The sequence below is a fragment of the Lutra lutra genome, chromosome 2 (genome assembly GCF_902655055.1).
Source record: "Lutra lutra chromosome 2, mLutLut1.2, whole genome shotgun sequence".
Classification (NCBI taxonomy): domain Eukaryota; kingdom Metazoa; phylum Chordata; class Mammalia; order Carnivora; family Mustelidae; genus Lutra; species Lutra lutra.
In genome coordinates this window covers 70,465,096-70,483,897 of record NC_062279.1, presented here as the reverse complement: position 1 = coordinate 70,483,897, position 18,802 = coordinate 70,465,096, and the positions used below count along the sequence as shown (strand labels likewise).

General features: G+C 36.8%; 1 protein-coding gene across 6 annotated transcripts in view; it reads right to left on the bottom strand.

Annotated features, from left to right (window-relative positions):
* CBR4 (carbonyl reductase 4) overlaps positions 1 to 17,562 on the bottom strand; it is a 123,650-nt gene extending 106,088 nt beyond the window's left edge. For 4 of the 6 annotated variants that reach the window (XM_047717719.1, XM_047717718.1, XM_047717717.1 and 1 more), the window contains exons 1-4: positions 17,223 to 17,561; positions 14,977 to 15,097; positions 14,145 to 14,281; positions 11,769 to 11,903 (exon numbers count right to left, since the gene is read on the bottom strand). In XM_047717719.1, coding sequence (XP_047573675.1) covers positions 11,769 to 11,903; positions 14,145 to 14,281; positions 14,977 to 15,097; positions 17,223 to 17,364 — 535 coding nt within the window. In that variant the 5' untranslated portion in view covers positions 17,365 to 17,561. Of the gene's footprint in view, positions 1 to 11,768; positions 11,904 to 14,144; positions 14,282 to 14,976; positions 15,098 to 17,222 lie in introns of all 6 variants that reach the window. The other 2 variants (XM_047717716.1, XM_047717715.1) reach the window with 2 other exon arrangements.
* Positions 17,563 to 18,802: the final 1,240 nt, after the last annotated feature.

Below are 18,802 nucleotides of genomic sequence, written 5' to 3'. Positions count from 1 at the left end.
CATGTTTGTCCCTTTTGAGACAAAGAGTAAGGCCACACAATCTGTGAGAGGCCATCTGAAGGCATTTCCATTTTGGAAAAAAAGGCAGATATAGAACAGAGCATTTAGTACAGAAAGGCAAACCTTGGATAGGAAGAGAAATCCAGACAGTGAGAGAACTTTAAGAATAATTTCAGTGAGATGGAAAGAAGTCTTTTGCCTCATATATACAGGCCAGGACAACAGATTATATTCTTCCAAAAAACAATCAAATAAGCCAGATACATGAAAAAGATAAAGGCTAATATCTTGAAGCTTTTGATAAGGTCTTGTTCAACATTACAGCCTAGATTCAGCCCTACCGAAGTCTGTGTCCACGTTAGGTCAAATTTGAGAAGGAGAGGTATCATCTGAATCCAACAATGATTGCAACAAGTCCAGAAATGGAATCATGATGTTCAAACACCCACCTCACATGAATATTATCCCTCCACTGCTCAAGCCTGGAACATAAGGGTGTTATTTCACAAGGGAAAGTCTGCCACAGATTCTCCCCAGGTCTATGAATGGATAGTTAAAATGACAATCCTCATGGGACAGCTGCTAGCCAACCCTGAATGCTAGACAAAGACTAAAATAAAGTGGGCATCAGAGGCCAAGCTGAAAGGAAGGGATTAATTCACCAATATCGACTTTTCCTCTTTGATTCTGATGTCTGATACGGAGACCAAGAATATCCAAAGACCCAAGAGCCTTTCTCTCATCATTATCAGCAGCTTTCTTTTTTAAATTAATAGACTTATTTTTAGAGCAGTTTTAGGTTTACAGAAAAACTGAGCATAAAGTAGAGGGGGTTCCCATATATTTCCTTATCACATTAGCCCTATTTTCCCCAATTATTTATAGCTTGCCTTAGGGTGGTTCATTTGATGGTCCAATATTTATACATTATTAAGTAAAGTCCATACTTTACATTAACATTCACCCTTTGGATGGCATATAGTTCTTTGTTTTTACAAACATGTAACATAACATATCCACCATTACAGTATTATACAGAATAAATTTACTGCCCTAAAAATCTGTAGCTTTAAAAAAAAAATGTAAATCTTTACCAAACTTATTAGAAATCAGATTAAAAAAATGTGAAGCTAATTTCAAATGACTCCAGGCTCAACCAAATTTCAATGTCATTTTATGCTATAGCTCATAAACCATGTGATCCTCACTTATAAATACATTGACAACTCAGGTCACTGCATATAAACAGCCTATTGGTATCTCTATCATATATCATAGGACCTCAGCAGAGATATCAGCAGTCCTTAAACATTTCACATACTCATTTTTGTGCTTGTACTGCTCTCCAGTTTGTGCTCTCTCCTTGGCCCGATAGGACTCTCTTCCATAACATTCTGTTACTTTATTTATAAAGTTCTGGAAATTTTGTTCTCCTACTCTCCTTACTATGTATGTATTTATAATGCCTTTCAAGCTGGGTTATGAAAATATTAAACTACCAATAGGTGCCACTGTCCAACAAATGATGTTATTATTGATCACTTGGACAATTAGAGGTTTCCAGCTGGAAACAAAGTTATCACTCCTTAAGCCCACAAATAAATAACTAAAATGACACACCCTCCACTTAGAATAAGGATACTTCTACTTTAGTTCCACATACATGACAACACACTCAGTGTATCTTTTTTAAAAAGGTACAGATAGGAGCACCTGGGTGGCATAGTCGGTTAAGCTTTAGACTCTTGATTTTGGCTCAGGTCATGATCTCAGTGTTGTGAGATCAAGCCCTGTTTGGGCTCCATGCTGGGTGTGGAGCCTGCTTAAGATTCTCTCTCTCTCCCTTTCCTGCTGCCCCATCCCCTACATTCCCCCTCTTAAAAAAAAAAATAAATAAATAAAAATAAATTAAAAGGTACAGATATACTCTTCCACATAAAAGCAAGTACACAGTTCTTGTCCAGTGAGAATTTATATTTGATAAATAATAAAGAAAATGATTTCTTTTATCCATTTTTTGGTTAGTTATATAAATAAATAGCATCTCATTTCCATATTAGTTGATCACAATGTTAGTTTTGAAAGCTTTTATATACAACACAGACCATATATTTAAATAAGATACCAGAATTTTAGCCTATCACCAATATTAATAATCGTAGATATATACTATTTGATACATCTACTGGCTCAGGTTTTGATTCTCTGGTATATAGAAAGAATTAAAATAACCCCAGACACTTTTTTTTTTTTAAAGGAGAACAAACAAGGCTGTCGCCAAAAACTAGACCAAAATTTTAACCAGACCAAATTCAGGTATCTTGATATTATGTTAGCAGAAGTGTACAGGGAAACAGTGTGCTGTGAAAAATCAATTCCATACCAAACAGCACATAAGGGGACCTAGAATAATACCTGTTTTGGTCAGCTGCCAAGCTTACACAAACATCTGTCAACAAGATTTTCTCCAAGTAGTAAACATAAAAGCTCTTCAACTTAAGAAAGGGAGGGCTGGACATTAAAGGTACCCTACAGAAATAAATGCAATGCTGTACTATTTGCAGATTTTAAAATGCATATACCCTTTGAGTCTTGGCAGTTTTGTTCCCAGAATTATACTCATTATACTCATACACATCTAAATTACATACAAGTATTGTCACTGCATTATTAATTGTAATGACAAAAGATCAGAAGCAATCTAACTGTCCATCAAGAGGCAACAGGTTAAATCCATTATGATAGGGGCGCCTGGGTGGCTCAGTGGGTTAAAGCCTCTGTCTTCAGCTCAGGACATGATCCCAGGGTCCTGGGATCGAGCCCCGCATCAGCCTCTCTGCTCAGCGGGGAGCCTGCTTTCTCCTCTCTCTTTCTCCGCCCGTCTCTCTGCCTACTTGTGATCTCTGTCTGTCAAATAAATAAAATCTTTAAAAAAAAAAATCCATTATGATACACCCATAAGACAGACATTACTGTCTTTTAATTCAGCCATTAAGCCATTAAGCGGTGACATAAGACTGCATATTTTATGATTTGGTTTACATTAACTGTCCCAGAATAGGGAAATCTACAGAGACACAAAGTAGATTAGTGGTTGCCAGAAGCTGGGGAGACTGGAGGCAAATGAGGAGCAAATGCTAAAGGCTATAGGTTTTTTGGGGGAAGACAAAAATGTTCTAAAATGTATTCTAAAATTCTGAAACTATACTAAAACCAATGAATTGTACAATATAAATGGTTGAATTGTATGATCTGTGAAGTATTGCCATAAAGCTGTTATTTTAAAAAGTAAAGCAGTTCTATATGGAATATTATGGAATCAATTCCAAGATATATTGCGTTATGAATAAAGCAAGATACAGAATACTGGATAGTATGATACAATTTGTTTTCTTTTTACATATATATTTATATATTCATATAAATATATACAGACATATACCTATATATTATAGGTATACACACACACACATATATTTTATTGACTTGTATATGAAATACCAAAGACACTAGTTAACAGGAATTACTTTTGAAGAAGGAAACTAGATGATTAGGGGAAAGAAGACTCACTTTTTAATCTATGCCTTTTTGTACTCCTGAATTTTGTCCATGTTTGTAATATCTATTAAGAACACATTTTTTTAAAGTAATATATCCATTATAGTTTCATTTTTTTTAGGTTATTTTATTTTTTATTTTTATTTATTTATTTGAGTGAGAGAGAGAGAGAAGGAGCAGGTTAGGGGCTGAGGGAGAGAGAAAAGCAGACTCTCCGCTAAACAGAGAGCCTGAAGAGGCTCAATCCCAGGACCTTGGGATCAGACCCAACCTGAAGGCAGATGCTTAACCAATTGAGCCACCCAGGTGCCCCTATAGTTTCAATTTATCAAATATTCTGTTGCTCATATTCAATATTTTCTCATCAGTTAGATTTATTTTATATTTGAATACCAAAGCTTAGTAACTAACGGATCTTTAAAAAGTCAGTAACATTAGGCAGTGAATAAGGGCCTAATTTATTATTTTCCCTGTTTCTTGGTTTTCCTGTTTTGATTTGCTTCTTAACTGTTTTCCTTAACTGGAAACTGACATAAGAAGAAACATATTTGTTAATTCTGAGGCTTGTCAGTTCTATTAGAAGATTTGGTGATGAATCTGTCTGAAATTACTACCTAAAATAAATAATCCATACAATCAATTTAATTCTTCTATTTCGACCTGCACTTTGCCTCTAATCAATAAAGCATATTCACACTATGAATCCTGCTAAGTATATATGGCCAATAATAAAGGTCACCCTATGAAACGGTCACAATTTTAGTGACAGGTATTTTCCTGTACTACAAATTATACTGGAAAATAAGATCTTTCAGAAAGGCTATACAAACACACTTCCACAACACTCCTAAAACTTCCCTTTGTATACAAACTGGATTCCCCACTATTTAGCCTGTTGCCTTGACAACTGATTCACTCTGACAAAATTAAGCATTCCTTCTTCAGTGTTTCCATAGCATCATATATGTTCCTCTACTTTACATCTGTCATTCAGTTTTTTAATTATTTGTTTATATGTCTGTCTTTCTCACAGTACTTAGCTCCTCATAGCAGAAATACCTTATTCATTTTTTATAATTTTGGAACCCTTGCATATAGAAGAAACTCCAGAAAGTTTACTGAGTTATTATGAGTTAGAAACATGTGCATTATCCTTAAATCATCCAGCTTTTAAATGATCATGAACTAGAATTAACTCTTCCTCACCCACACTATGGCAATCCCTTAACAGAGTAAACCAAATACATGCGGCCCCAAATCACAAATAATCTATTCCATATATGGCTAAACTAGGCTAACACTAAAATCAATCAGGTTGCATAAGCATACACAAACAGAAAGCAGTGTCAAAATGAGAGTACAAGTTTTGGATTATTTTTTTTCTTTTTTCTTTTTCTTTTTTTTTTCTAAAATGGTTGTATCTATACCAGAGTCATTTATCAAATGTTCGTGGATTTGGACAATGCTTGAATTTAGCTAGTCTCTGTGACTGAACAATGGACTGAGCTGAAGGCACATAACAAAGTACAAAGGTTATCAGGAGAATTTGACATTTCCCTAAACCCTGCTAGTTTAGCATCACTGCCAAATAAAACACCAATCCCAGGGGTTCCTGGGTGGCTCAGATGATTAAGCATCTGCCTACAGCTCAGGTCATGATCCCAAGGTCCTGCGATCCAGTCCGGCATCAGGCTCCTTGCTCAGGGGAGAATCTCCTCTCCCTCTCCATCTGCCTCTCCCCCTGCTTGTCCTCTCTCTTGCACGCTCTTTCAAATAAATAAATAAACAAACAAACCAATCCAGCACACAAGCCTGAACCATTAGTGACCTGAAATGGAAAGGTGTCAAAGGTCTACATCAGCCTACTCTCTTACAACCAACCAATGAACCAAAAGGTCTATTCTGTATAGATAATCAATTCTTCAATACCTACAGTAAACTAGCACAAACATTCCATGGCAAACTGGACGACGTATATGAAAACAATCATTTCATTCAAAAGTTGAGTTAATACCCAACCCAAATTTTTATCACACCAAAGAGTAATAGTATAGATTTGAGTTTTAGCACCTTTTTATCACCCTCTTAACTAACCCAGGTAATTTGTGTATATGTTTTGGGTTTTTTAAAATATCCATTTGATCCAAGGACAGTTTATTCTTTTTATAATGGCATGGTCTAATGTCTTCGGTAAGTTAAACTTTTGTTTATACTACCCGCATTCTGCTGAACTGATGAATCACAAAGAACTCTAATATCCAGATAAATGATTTTTGATGTTGTTGTGGGACTTCTTGAAATTTTTGAAATACTGAAATATAAGATATTCTTAAAACTAGAATTACTTTGTTACATGGTCTGTTTATAAACCTGTGAAATCCCAGATACTTGAGGCAATATCCGTAATTTTCATTTTGTATTTCTAACTGGGTTAATACCAATTTTATACATGTTTAACTGATCTGCATACTTTGGAATGTCACTTAGGTAAGGTTTCTGACTAATCTTAAAGTCATCACAATTAATACTTGCATATTCGACATTTCTGGACCTCTTTTGGCTGAAGAATGATGTACAGTTACAAACATTTTGCATTTCATGTTTTGGAAAACTTAACATGTTTTTATATAGATATTTTAAGGAAATTTCAACTGCTTCTATTATTCTGTGAACTAAACACACTGCATAGCACTGAGTCTTCTGATGTCTATATGCTACATTGTTTCAGTCACTTCTGGAAGGTCCCATAATGTATGTAGATCATAACAGAGATCAGCATCTAAAACATGGTCCCTTTCTCGCCCAGAGGGCTCAGTTGGTCAAGCATCCAACTCCTGATTTTTGGCTCAGGTCGTCATCTCAGGGTCATGGGATTGAGCCCTGCACTGTACTCCACGCTTAGCAGGGAGTCGATTCTCTCCCTCTCCCACTCCTTCTCCCTCTGCACATCCTCACTCTCTCTATATAAACAAATCTCAAAAAAATTTTTTAAATAAAATAAAAAATAAAATATGGCCCCTTTCTCAAACTGAGCAACTTAACCTTTTCAAGATGAGCTTTGGCAAAAGTTTTTCCTTATAATTCTGTGTTCTTATTTCAGTTTAAGTGGAAACTGGTTTTATAACTCTGTCTTGAAGATTAAATCAACACACTCACATTTCATCCCTCTTTCTGTCTTTCAGATTACTTACAACAATGTGAAAATTTAAGGTGAAGGAGGAAATTCTAAAATGGAATTTAAGTGACTTGTAGAATGCTCTGTGTTCATGAGTACAGAAGGCTACTGAGTGGAAAAGAACTTGTTTAAAATTTAAGGCAATTAATTTGAAGACCAACAAACCAGCTGTAAGCTGCATATCTGAATTTATTTTAAAAGACTTAGCAAAGTTAAGAATTGGAAAATTTTTCTGAAGCATTTCATTTGAGAGACAGAGAGAGACCATGAGACAGAGCATGAGCCAGGGTGGGGGGGGCAGTGCGGAGAGGCAGTAGCAGACTCCTCGCTGAACAGGGAGCCCGATATGGGACTTATCTCAGGACCCTGGGATCATGATCTGAGCAGAAGGCAGATGCTTAACCAACTGAGCCACATAGGCACCCAGAAATGAAAAATTTCTTTAGACTTTAACAAGCTACACTATAATTCCAATCATTGTTTTAGTATTTTCCAATTACCTGTAACTGACAGACCAAGTTAACTGGCTTTGCATCCCATTTAATCCATCAGTATTTTCCAGCCATGAGGAATGCCCAAAGTAAGCACAATAAAAGCCACAGGTACACAATAATATTCTACTTGTCTTTTTTTTTTTAAGATTTTATTTATTCATTTGACAGACATAGTTCACAAGTAGGCAGAAAGGCAGGCAGAGAGAGAGGGAAGCAGGCTCCCCACTGAGCAGAGAGCCCGATATGGGGCTTGATCCCAGGACACTGGGATCATGACCTGAGCCGAGGGCAGAAACCCAACCCACTGAGCCACCCAAGCGCCCCTCTACTTGTCTTCTTGAGAAGTCTCTGATTTCCGTGTTCTTAGCTCAAATCAAACTTGCTTTGTATTACAAGTGAATTGCATCTCTGCTAGCTTGGTTCTTCCTACATCATTAAGAAGAAGACAAGCGTTCCTCATAGATTTCCTCTAGGAGACTAGCTCTACTATAAGCTTCCCACTGTGACTTCTATTTTGAAAATTATTAAACAGCCACATCTATTTAACAGTCATCTTCATTCTTGGCCACTCCAACATATGTCTGGTTTCTCTAAGCAGTGCCTTGGTCATATGTAATAGTATTTTTTGATGCCAGAGTATTCAGTCTCATCTCTGTTATCATGTCCTACCACTTTGTTCCTCCCATGCCATCAACAACGAGCCTCAGAGCCCCTATCCATTTATTAAAGAGACAACTACAGATAAAATCACTGTTAAAATCTTGCTACTTCATAGGCTGATTTCTAAAACCGTGTTTCTTCCTCCTGAGTCTGTGTAAATATCTTTTTATCCTTCAAATTTTTCTGTGTTAAAATTCTAACATGAATCCTGGATAGCTCTCTAGGGTACAATGAGGTCCAGTGAAAGACATTACTTTGAAAACAAACACTATGTGACCCCTGGCAATTCTTTTTCTAAATACCAACTTTCTGGAAAAATCAGTATGTCAGTTATTGTACATGACTGCTTGGTGAAATTTGCAAATGACATCACATATGATAATTTGATAATTTCCTCTGGTCTATTCTGTTATTAAAAGCATACTGTATTATAGACCTATTAAAATATTTTAAATACAGAGAAGTATTATTTCTATAAGATAAACTAAAGAAGGGCGCCTGGGTGGCTCAGTGGGTTAAGCCTCTGCCTTCAGCTCAGGTCATGATCTCAGGGTCCTGGGATCGAGGCCCGCATCGGGCTCTCTGCTCAGTGGGGAGCCTGCTTTCTCCTCTCTCTCTCTATGCCTGCGTCTCAGCATCCTTGTGATCTCTCTCTCTCTGTTTCAAATAAATAAATAAAAATAAAAAAAAAAAAAGATAAACTGAAGAAATATATTTAGGTAATATACACATTAATACTTGGAAAGCTCTGCTTTGACACTGACAAAGTCTAAATTAATTAGCAAATTTATCCCAGTGAGCAATAAATCAGTGGAACATTCCAAGAAGAGAGAAGGACACTTAAAATGCAAATAGTTCTCCAAAGTATACAATTCAACTAGTGGATACATTACCAATACCCACCGCCCCAACTTGAAATTCTCACATTCAACCCTTAAGAGTTCTTAATTTATAACTAATTTTTAATGAGAAGTTTCTCTTGTGGTTTCAGTTTAAGAGTAATCAGTTACTAGAAAATGCAATGTGGGGACCAGGGGCCCCTGGGTGGCTTAGTTGGTTAACTTGATTTTGGCAGAGGTCATGATCTCAGGGTCATGAGATCAAGCCCCATATCAGGCTCCATATTGGGCATGAAGCCTACTTAAGATTCTCTCTCTCCCTCACTCCCCCTCTCTGTAAAATTAAAAAAAAAAAAAAAAAAAAAAAAAGCAATGTGGTTTACACAAACAAAACAGCCTTGGCCTCCTCCTTGAGGGTAGGGCAGAGACTGGCAATATAAGCAGGTGTAGTCACTTAAGTCCTGTCAAGACGTAGTCATGCCATCACACATTTCACTACTCAAGAATTTAGTAACCATGAAGATTCCATGTTCCTATTCTGATAATCAGACGTACCTGATGATGCTGATGTACTTACAAACACAGGAATAATCTCTGCTATTATTGTACAAAGCCACAGTGTACATAAATTATATTTAAAAAGAAAAAAGTAAAACTATCACTCTTTGCAAATGACATTATCCCCCCATACACACACACCACCCTAAAAAGTCCACCAAAACCCTACTAGAAGTAATAAATGAATTCAGTAAAGTTGTAGGATACAAAAGCAATACAGAAATCTGTTGCATTTCTATACACTAATAAAGAACTAAAAGAAAAGAGAAATTAAAAAAAACAATCCTAAGAGTTCCTGGGTGGCTCAGTTGTTAAGTGTCTGCTTTTGGCTCAGGTCATGGTCCCAGGATCCTGGGATCAAGCCCCATATTGGGCTCCCTGCTCATTGGGAAGCCTGCTTCTCCCTCTCCCATTCCCCCTGCTTATGTTCCCTCTCTCGATGCCTCTCTCTGTTAAATAAACAAAATCTTTTTTTTTTTAATCCCATTTAAACTTACACCCAAAAGGATAAAATCCTAAGGAATAAACTTCACCAAGGAGATGAAAGACATATACTCTGAACCCTGTAAGACACTGATGAAGAAACTGAAGATGACACAAAAAAAATGAAAAGATACTCCATGCTTGTGGATTAGAAGAACTGTTAAAATATCTACACTACCTCAGTAATCCCTATCAAAATATTAATAGTAATTTTTCACAGAACTAGAACAAAGAATCCTAAAATTTATATGGACTCACAAAAGACCTCAAATAGCCAAAACAATCTATTTATTTATTTATTATTTAAGTAATCTCTGCACCCAGTGTGGAGCCTGAGCTCATGACCCCATGATCAAGAGTCACATACTCTATCAACTGAGCCAGCCAGGCACCCCTAGCCAAGAAAATCTTGAAGAACAACAAAGCTGGAGGCATCAAAATCCCAGATGTCACATTATAAAGCTACAGTAATCAAAGCAGTATGGTACTGGCACAAAAACAGACACACATATCAATGGAACAGAATGAAGAGCCCAGAAATAAACCCACTCTTACGTGGTCAATTAATCTATGACAAAGGTGACAAGAATATACAATAAAGAAAAGACAGTCTCTTCAATAAGTGGTTTTTAAAAAAACCGAACAGCAAAATAATGAAACTGGCCCATTTTCTTACATCAAACATAAAAATAAACTAAAAATAGATTAAAGATGTACATGTGATATCTGAAACCATAAAACTCCTAAAAGAAAACATAGGCAGTAATACCCTGGACATCAGTCTTAGAAATATTTTTCTGGATCTATTTCCTCAGGCAAGGAAAACAAAAGCAAAAATAAACTATTCGGATTACATCAAACTAAAAAGCTTTTGCCGGGGGGTGGGGGGTGGTGGGGGAATCAACAAAACCAAAGGCAATCTATTGAATGGGAGAAGATATTTACAAATGATATATCCAATAAGGAGTTCATATCCAAAGTATAAAAGAACGTATACAACTCAACACCAAAAAACCCCAATAATCCCATTAAAATTGGGCAGAAGACCTGAATCACCATTTTTCCAAAGAAGACATAGAGATGGCCAACAGACACGTAAAAAGATACTCAACATCAATAATCATCAAGGAAGTGCAAATTAAAACAACAATGAAATAGCCCCTACACCTGTCAGAAGGACTAGTATCAAAAAGACAAAATATAACAAGGGTTGGCAAGAATCTGAAGAAAAGGAAACCCTTGGGCATCACTGGTGGGAACACAAACTGGCACATCCACTACAGAAAACAGTACAGAGGATCCTCCATAAATTAAAAATAGAAATATCATACAACCCAGTAATTCTACTTCTAGGTATCTACAGAGAGAAAAATACTAATTCATTATATATATGCCCCCCCATGTTTAATACAGTATTATTTATAATAGCCAAGAAATGGAAACAACCTAAATGAACATCCATGATACATGAATGGATAAAGAGATGTGATATATACACACAGTGGAATATTACTCAACCATAAAAGAGAATGAAATCTTGCCATTGACAACAACATGGATGGATCTAGAGGGTATTATGCTAAGTGAGTAAGAGGGAGAAAAAGACAAATAACATGATAGGACTTATACTTGGAATCTTAAAAACAAAACGAACCACAAAAAAAACAAAACAAAAACAGAAACAGACTCATAAATACAGAGAATTGATGGTTGCCAGAGGGGTGACGGTTGGAGGGACAAGCAAAATAGGTGAAGAGGATTAAAAGATACAAGTTTCCAATTATAAAATAAATAAGTCACAGGGACGGAAAGTACAGCACAGGGGACATAGTAATATTGTAATAACTTTGTATAGTGACAGATGGTAGTTACATCTCTCATGGTAAACACTTCATAATATATGTAATTTTTTTGAATCACTATATTATATACCTGAAACAACATAATATTGTATGTCAACTATACTCCAATTTTTAAAAAAAGAAAAAAGTTTTCACTGACCTGGTGCAACTACATTCACTCTAATTTTCTTTCTTGCTACTTCTTTAGCAAGAGCACGTGAAAATCCAACTAGTCCTCCTTTACCTGCACTGTACACAGACTGGCCAGAATTGCCTTTTAAACCAATAATACTTCCTAGAAAAAAATAAAAGCAAATACAAACCAATTAATGGGTTATTTCAATATTCAGATAATTTAGAGTAAACAAAAAAGGTACAAACCAGTTTACCTTGCCCTTTGAGAAAATTAGGAATTCTTAGTACTGTCATTTGAGTAGTAAGACTTAGGGTTTAAGTCTTCTCCAGATACCAACAGAAAACAGGTTCTGAAAGAAGCTTATGTAAAACCTCAAATGTCAGGAAGGGGCCTGAGAACTGATCCATCAAGTGAAAGAAACCCACTCTCATCTGTGAGTAGGTCAGACATGGTGAAGTCCTATAGTATTTATATAAGGTGCCAGTAGGAAGAGGTTAGAACCACAAAAAATCAGATAAATGCTGATTAATTTTATGGTTCTACAACACAAAGATGAGGAGGTATTCATTTCCACCTAAAAAATAATTCATCTGAAGATAAATCTCACTAAATCTGAACTACCATCAATCTAAAATAACAAAGGTTCAATTATAAACTTTTTGTAAAACTGCAATTTAGTTACCTTCAATGATGTATCGTAACTTGTACTGACTACTAAAGATTCTTGGGTGGTCTCATTTATATGAATATGAAATAATTTATAATTTAACTATCAACTGAATGCAAATGTTTATTCTTGCAAAACAGAAACAGGGAAGTGATTTTCTGCACCAGTGACCTGTACTTACAATATAAAAATTAATCAAGAGCTTCACAAAATCTTTGAAAAAGTAATTTTATTTTAGGAAAAAACAAAACAAAACAAAACACTTTTATATATATTATCATCAACAAGCTCAAAATTAAAATATCTGCCTTATATATTCAATGCCAGGGAATGACAAAGGAAGAGAACTGTGAAGCACAGAGAGAGAAACACCAGACAGAGGAAACACAGATAGAGAGAAAAAGGGGTATCCAGGAGAAAGAGAAATCCAGAGAAACAAAAAAGAAAGAAAAATATAGGCATGGGAGAAAGGCCAAATAGGAAGCTTTGGTTTATACCACACACTACTGTCCATCTAGTCAATAACTGTTAAACTTCTGAACTAATCAATGAACTTACTAGCAGTTTAAAATAGTCCTTTCTGTAAAAAGATTCTCTGATTTTTAATTATTTTTATTTACTTTTAGCACAATTCTAAAAGTTCTGCAAGTACACAAAGGACTGATGTAGGTTTTTAAATGTATCTAAAAAGGGATATTTTAGAGTTAAATACACCTACATCAGGTGGTGTATAGGGGCCAGTACACCAGCTTCTGAGAACCCAAAATTATTACCTGGCTGTGTTAGGAGGCAAAGGTCAACTCATCTTTTACTTTTTAATCATTTACTGATCTTTTTTAAGAAAATTCATTCCTTACATTTTTAAGGGTAAATGTCAAAAATGTTCTAATTCTCATTAGCACAGTATTCTTTTCTTATTTTCAAAAGAGAAAAACCATACATTTTGGCTTGGAAAGCCATTTCCTATATTAAAAATAGGGTCATTTACTTTAACAGAGCAGGATTCCCCTTATGCGGCTTTTTAAGATATTATCACTTAAAATTAAAAGGCAGATGATATGCCGCTATTTTCAAATTACCAAACTGGAATAGAACTGTAAGTCATTTTGCATTTTAAGGTCTACAAGCACATACTACATGGTCTACCTGCCCCATGGGTCAGATGAACTGAAGACTAGGGGTTACTTACATTCATTCTAAAAAACTGAAAAGCTTATTCCCCTAAGAAAACTTCCTCCTAAATCTCTGTACTAGATTTATTAGTGACACATGCAACTGCTGTAGAGATCATTTTTTTAGTCCCCACTACCCCAAATTTTTCAATTCTTTATCCATATTTTAAAAAATCAGGTTTTACATGAAAATCACTTTCTCTTAAAAAGTCAAATGGCTGGCAAAACTGAGACCAGATCTGTGTGTAGGAATAATCAACTGGATCTAAACAGTGGCTGCCACTTGACATGGCTTCTGGACAATGAAGCCGGGCATCTTTTGTCATAGATCATATTTTCGAATACCTGGTGGTATCATTCAATTCACATCTGCTTCAGCATTACAAGAATGAATTTGTGGTTCCTAATTTACCCACTAATTGGTTAATCAAGTCCTTCTTTCCATAAATAGTAAAAAGACCCATTTCATCCAAGTTTCACACATGAATAAACTCCAAATTAGTCAATTAAATATTTTTATGGTACTATGAGATAAGTCTAATTTCACAGGTTAAGACTCACCTACATTAACAATAGACCCTCTCTGCTGTTGAATCATAGTCTTCAAGGCAACTTTACAAGTCAGCATGGAACCCAAGAGGTTAGTATGAAGCTGAGATATCATATCTTCAGTTTTTGTTCTTACTAAAAGGCTATCCCTACAAAAAACAAATAAATAAAATTTAAAAAACAGTAGCATATAAATTTAAAATGGGATAAAACCAATTTAAAAAGTCAAAAATGTATAACATTTTAACTGAAAGTAGAGTATTAGGAATATATGTGAGCTAGAATACCTACAGAGTCCCATTTTAATCTATATTTGAAGGGAATTGACATAACTGATAAATGAGAAAAGATAGACCTAGAAGTAGGGTTCAGAAGCAAATATTCCTAACTACTAAAAGTAATGCCATATAACCAAAATAGCTTGAATGAACTAAGCAACTGCCATTATAGTAAGCTCTGTTTAGCAAGAAAATATACTATTCTAAATATTATCCTAAATTCACCTTTAAAAAGAAAATATCTACTCTAATACCATTAAGTTTATGAACTTATACAATGGTGACAGAAGTCAGAATAGTGGTAACATAGTATTAGCTGAGAAGAAACTGAAGGGAGCCTTCTAGAATGCTGGAAAAGTTCTATAGTTCAATATGGGTGTGACTGCAATGTTAAAATTGATCAAACTATACCCTTATTGGTATCTCAACATAAAAGAATGTATAAAAAATACATATTTTCTTCCAGTTACAAGTAAAGCAAGTTAATATATTTACTCATACCAATCAAAGACATACTAGGGAAAAAAAAAAAACATACAGGAAATGTACTTAAATTTGGGACCAACCTGTTAATTCCAGCTGCGTTTACCAAGAAATTAACTCGACCTAAATTTTTTTCCATCTCTTCAAATGTATTTTGAACATCACGTTCTTTGGCAACATCACAGCTAAACGCTAAATGATCTCCTATAGAACAAAGTTAAATTAGCATTACTTATAAATTATAATCTCAATTTAAAAATTATTCAATACACATTTGTTGAGCATCTACTATGACCTAAGCCTGTGATTATTACAATCTAGAGATAAAAGATGATTATGTCATGGATTCCTCCTCTCAAGGAGTTCAGTCCAATAAAACTAGGATGAGGGTGGATGGGGAACAAGGAGAAGATGGGGAACAAGAAGTAAAGAATTAAATCCTAAAAATGTTTTTTTAATGAGGAAAAAAATGGAAGGAGGGCCTTTTTGTATTCATAAGGCTTTGTAAAATTCATATAGTATTTCTGGCTTTGATGGCGACCCCATGCTACCCAATTCAACAGTGTTTGTTTTTTTTATTTCTTTTTCGAAATTTATGTCTAATTCCATTACGTTTTTGTTAAATGGGTTCCCTGGTCCTGAGAATAAAACCTAGGGGTCTTCCACTTTTTTTTTTAACTATGGCACATATGTTACAGTAACTATTATTCAAGTCTGACCACTACAAAGCAGGAAGCTATTTAAAAAAAAAAAAGTCAAAACTAAAAAACACATACACACAGACTTTTTACCAAAAACAACTGTTACTTCCCCCTTTTTAAATGCTCACTTTTTGAAGATGTTTAAATACCAAAAGAATACGTGTCAAAGAAAGCATTTTCCATTCAATAATACATAATTGTAATACTCTAAAATGGAGTTTTTAAAAAACTAAACAATTGTTTATTTTCTGGCTGACCTCGCCTAGTAGTGGTCAACGCTAAAATTATACCCTCAGGTCTTTGGAAGCAGTAAGCTTTCTGGGAAGTCACACCTTGTAGGTGTTGGAACACAAATTCAAAGAAGTAAAACGCCCAAAAGCATCCTCTGTGACCCACTGCCGGCTTTCATCTGAAAACTTGTTAGGTTCACAATAACCCTTAGAAGCTCAACCAAGTTTTAATCTATTCCAGCAAACACTAATGGCTTGGGATGACACCATCAGGAAAATCACTTTCTCACTCCTTTGTGACACAGTAAATATGAGTAGCAAGAAGCATTCACTGAAATCCTCCCTGTTCTGTAACTTACGGGGTTTTCCCCCCTCTCTAAAAAGAATCTAATATTTTCCCAACCCAAGTGCACAATTAGAGTAAACCAATAGTAAACAATAGTAACGTTAAAGTAACAGCCTCCAGGTTCATCCCCAGGCCTCTTCCCAATGCCTCCCAGATAGTGAACGAAGTGCATTCATGCCTCCTACTAACTAAATTGCAGCATTCTAGCATCTTTCGTTCATCCTAATTCTCCCTTATAGTTGCAAAATAATGCAAAACAATTACTAATCCATTATTAATAAACCAAAAGATTGGATTTTAAATGCAATAAAAAGGAATCTGAATCAATTTTCCAATTGTAAAAGCCACAAAAACAATGTAATAACCTATTAAGTGGGTACGGATGTAGGAGAGCCAAAAAAAAGTTTATCTCAAAACCCGCTAGTACTCAAAAGAGTTTGTCTATAAAACACAGCCTGCAGCCTAAAAAAAAAAAAAAAAAAAAAAACAACAACAAAACAAAACCGAACCGAACACAACAAAATCACAGCCCGTAGCAAGACTACAGCGCCGCAAAAACTACAGCGAGACTTTCAGGCTTGACATGCCTACCCTTCCTGCCTCAACTCCTTTCCGCCCACCCCTGTCTCCCAGCGGCGCCCGGGACTTCGTGGCACAAGGATACCCTTTACCCTGCATAAGAAATTAACTGTTGTGAGTCTCCCTCCTTCCAGACACCAAAACAAAACAACGCAGCACGGTTAGCCCTAGACTCAGGGGGGTGGGTGCTTAATTAGTAGGGCCTCAAAGGACCGCTAAGTCTCAAAGAAAACCCCAAGTGTTCAGCCCCTGGCGACAGGCGGTGTGGGAGGAGACATTGCGGGAAACCGGGTGTTGAGGATTCTCTGCCCAAACAGGTGTCCACACTCAAGACGGGGTGCTCCTGGACGTGGGGAGCTAAACTGCTAACCCGCAGAGCCGTAAACGCCAGACCCTCTCGTTTTACAAACGAGGGAACTTTAGGCTCTCGGACTGCAGCCACACAACCTGGGCAACTCCATTTCGGTACCTACCGCCGAGCTCACCGGCGGCGGCTTTGGCCACTTCCAGATTTCTGGCGATGATTGCCAGTCGGTAGCCTTTTTGGGCCATTAACTGGGCCACTGCCCTCCCAATGCCTCTAGAGCCTCCGAACACAGCACAAACTTTGTCCATCTTGGCCCACGGAGACGCAAACTCGGAGGAAAAGAGGGCTAGGAGTGACGGCCTCTTTCCAGAATCCCCCTGGCTTTTAAACCACAGATGCTTCTTAAAAAGCCAAACTGCCGCCAAAGAAAAAAAAAATAGTTAACACCACTTTCCACCTCCCGCCGCGGGACTTCGGCAACCCAGTAGGCGGGGGAAGAGGCGCGAAGAGTACGCCGCATACGCATCTACGTCAGCGCGCACAGGCTACCAGGCCCGGAGCCCTAAGGGAGACGCAAGAGTGGAAGAGCCCAGGGGGGCCTGGGAAGGCCTGGAAGAGCTGCGCTGCATGCTGGGACTTGTAGTCTTCACGAAGGAGCGGAAGAGGCATGGGCTCACGGCTCAGTGGGAAATGTACTCAAGGCAGTGAAGGGGAGTCCGGCTGACCTTCATACCCGTTGGGACATGAGAGTCAGAATTAGAGTTCAGATGAACTACCATTCCAGTTTGCCTGGAACTAATGGGGTTAAAACGCTGGCCTTAAAGTTTTAAAATCATAACAGTCCCGTCAACCCAGATAAATTGATTATGTTAGTTAAAACCCAGGATATACATTATTCAGAGTTCCATTGTCTGCCTTTCATTCAGGAATTGTTTTTGGCTAGAGACTAAATGCTCTGCCTATTGAAGAAGTGACCCCCAAGTATCAGACTCACGCAAAACCTATCCTACCTGTACCTAATCCAAGTTGCAACGGAAATAGATCTCACCCCACATGAATATTACCATTCATCTCAAAGGGTGTTGCAAAGGCAGATGCCTATCGAGAACACCATATATAGCAGGAACTCAAGAAACGCTGAGTGATTAAATAGTCTTGCAGACCGATGAAACAAGCATGTCTGCTGCAAACAAAAACAGGTTCCTACAATTCTAAAGAGGACGTGCTGAGTGTTGAAAGTTAATAAGCTAAAACTTGAGCGTTTGTTAACAAGGATACTATTAAAAGGAAGCATTTCTCTCTTTTTTTTTTAAGATTTTATTTATTCACTTTGACAGACAGAGATCACAAATAGGCAGAGAGGCAGGCAGGGAAGCAGGCTCCCCGCGGAGCAGAGAGCCTGATGAAGGACTCAATACCAGAACCCTGAGATCATGACCTGAGCAGAAGGCAGAGGCTCAACCCACTGAGCTATCCAGGTGCCCCCAAAGAAAGCATTTCTTGATAGAGTATCATTGCATTAGAGGATTCAAAAAAGTACAAGTTTCATGGGTCTTGCTAATAAAAAATACACAACCTGGGACAACAGGACCAACACACACAAACACTAGCAAATAGTTGGAAACCCTAAAGTGAAAAATGATATTAACACAAGAGCTCAGAAATAAGAGAGGGAGGTCAACAAAACAAATACAGGAGTGCATGGAAAAGCTGGATTGGAGAACTGGATGCAGTTTAAATAAATGG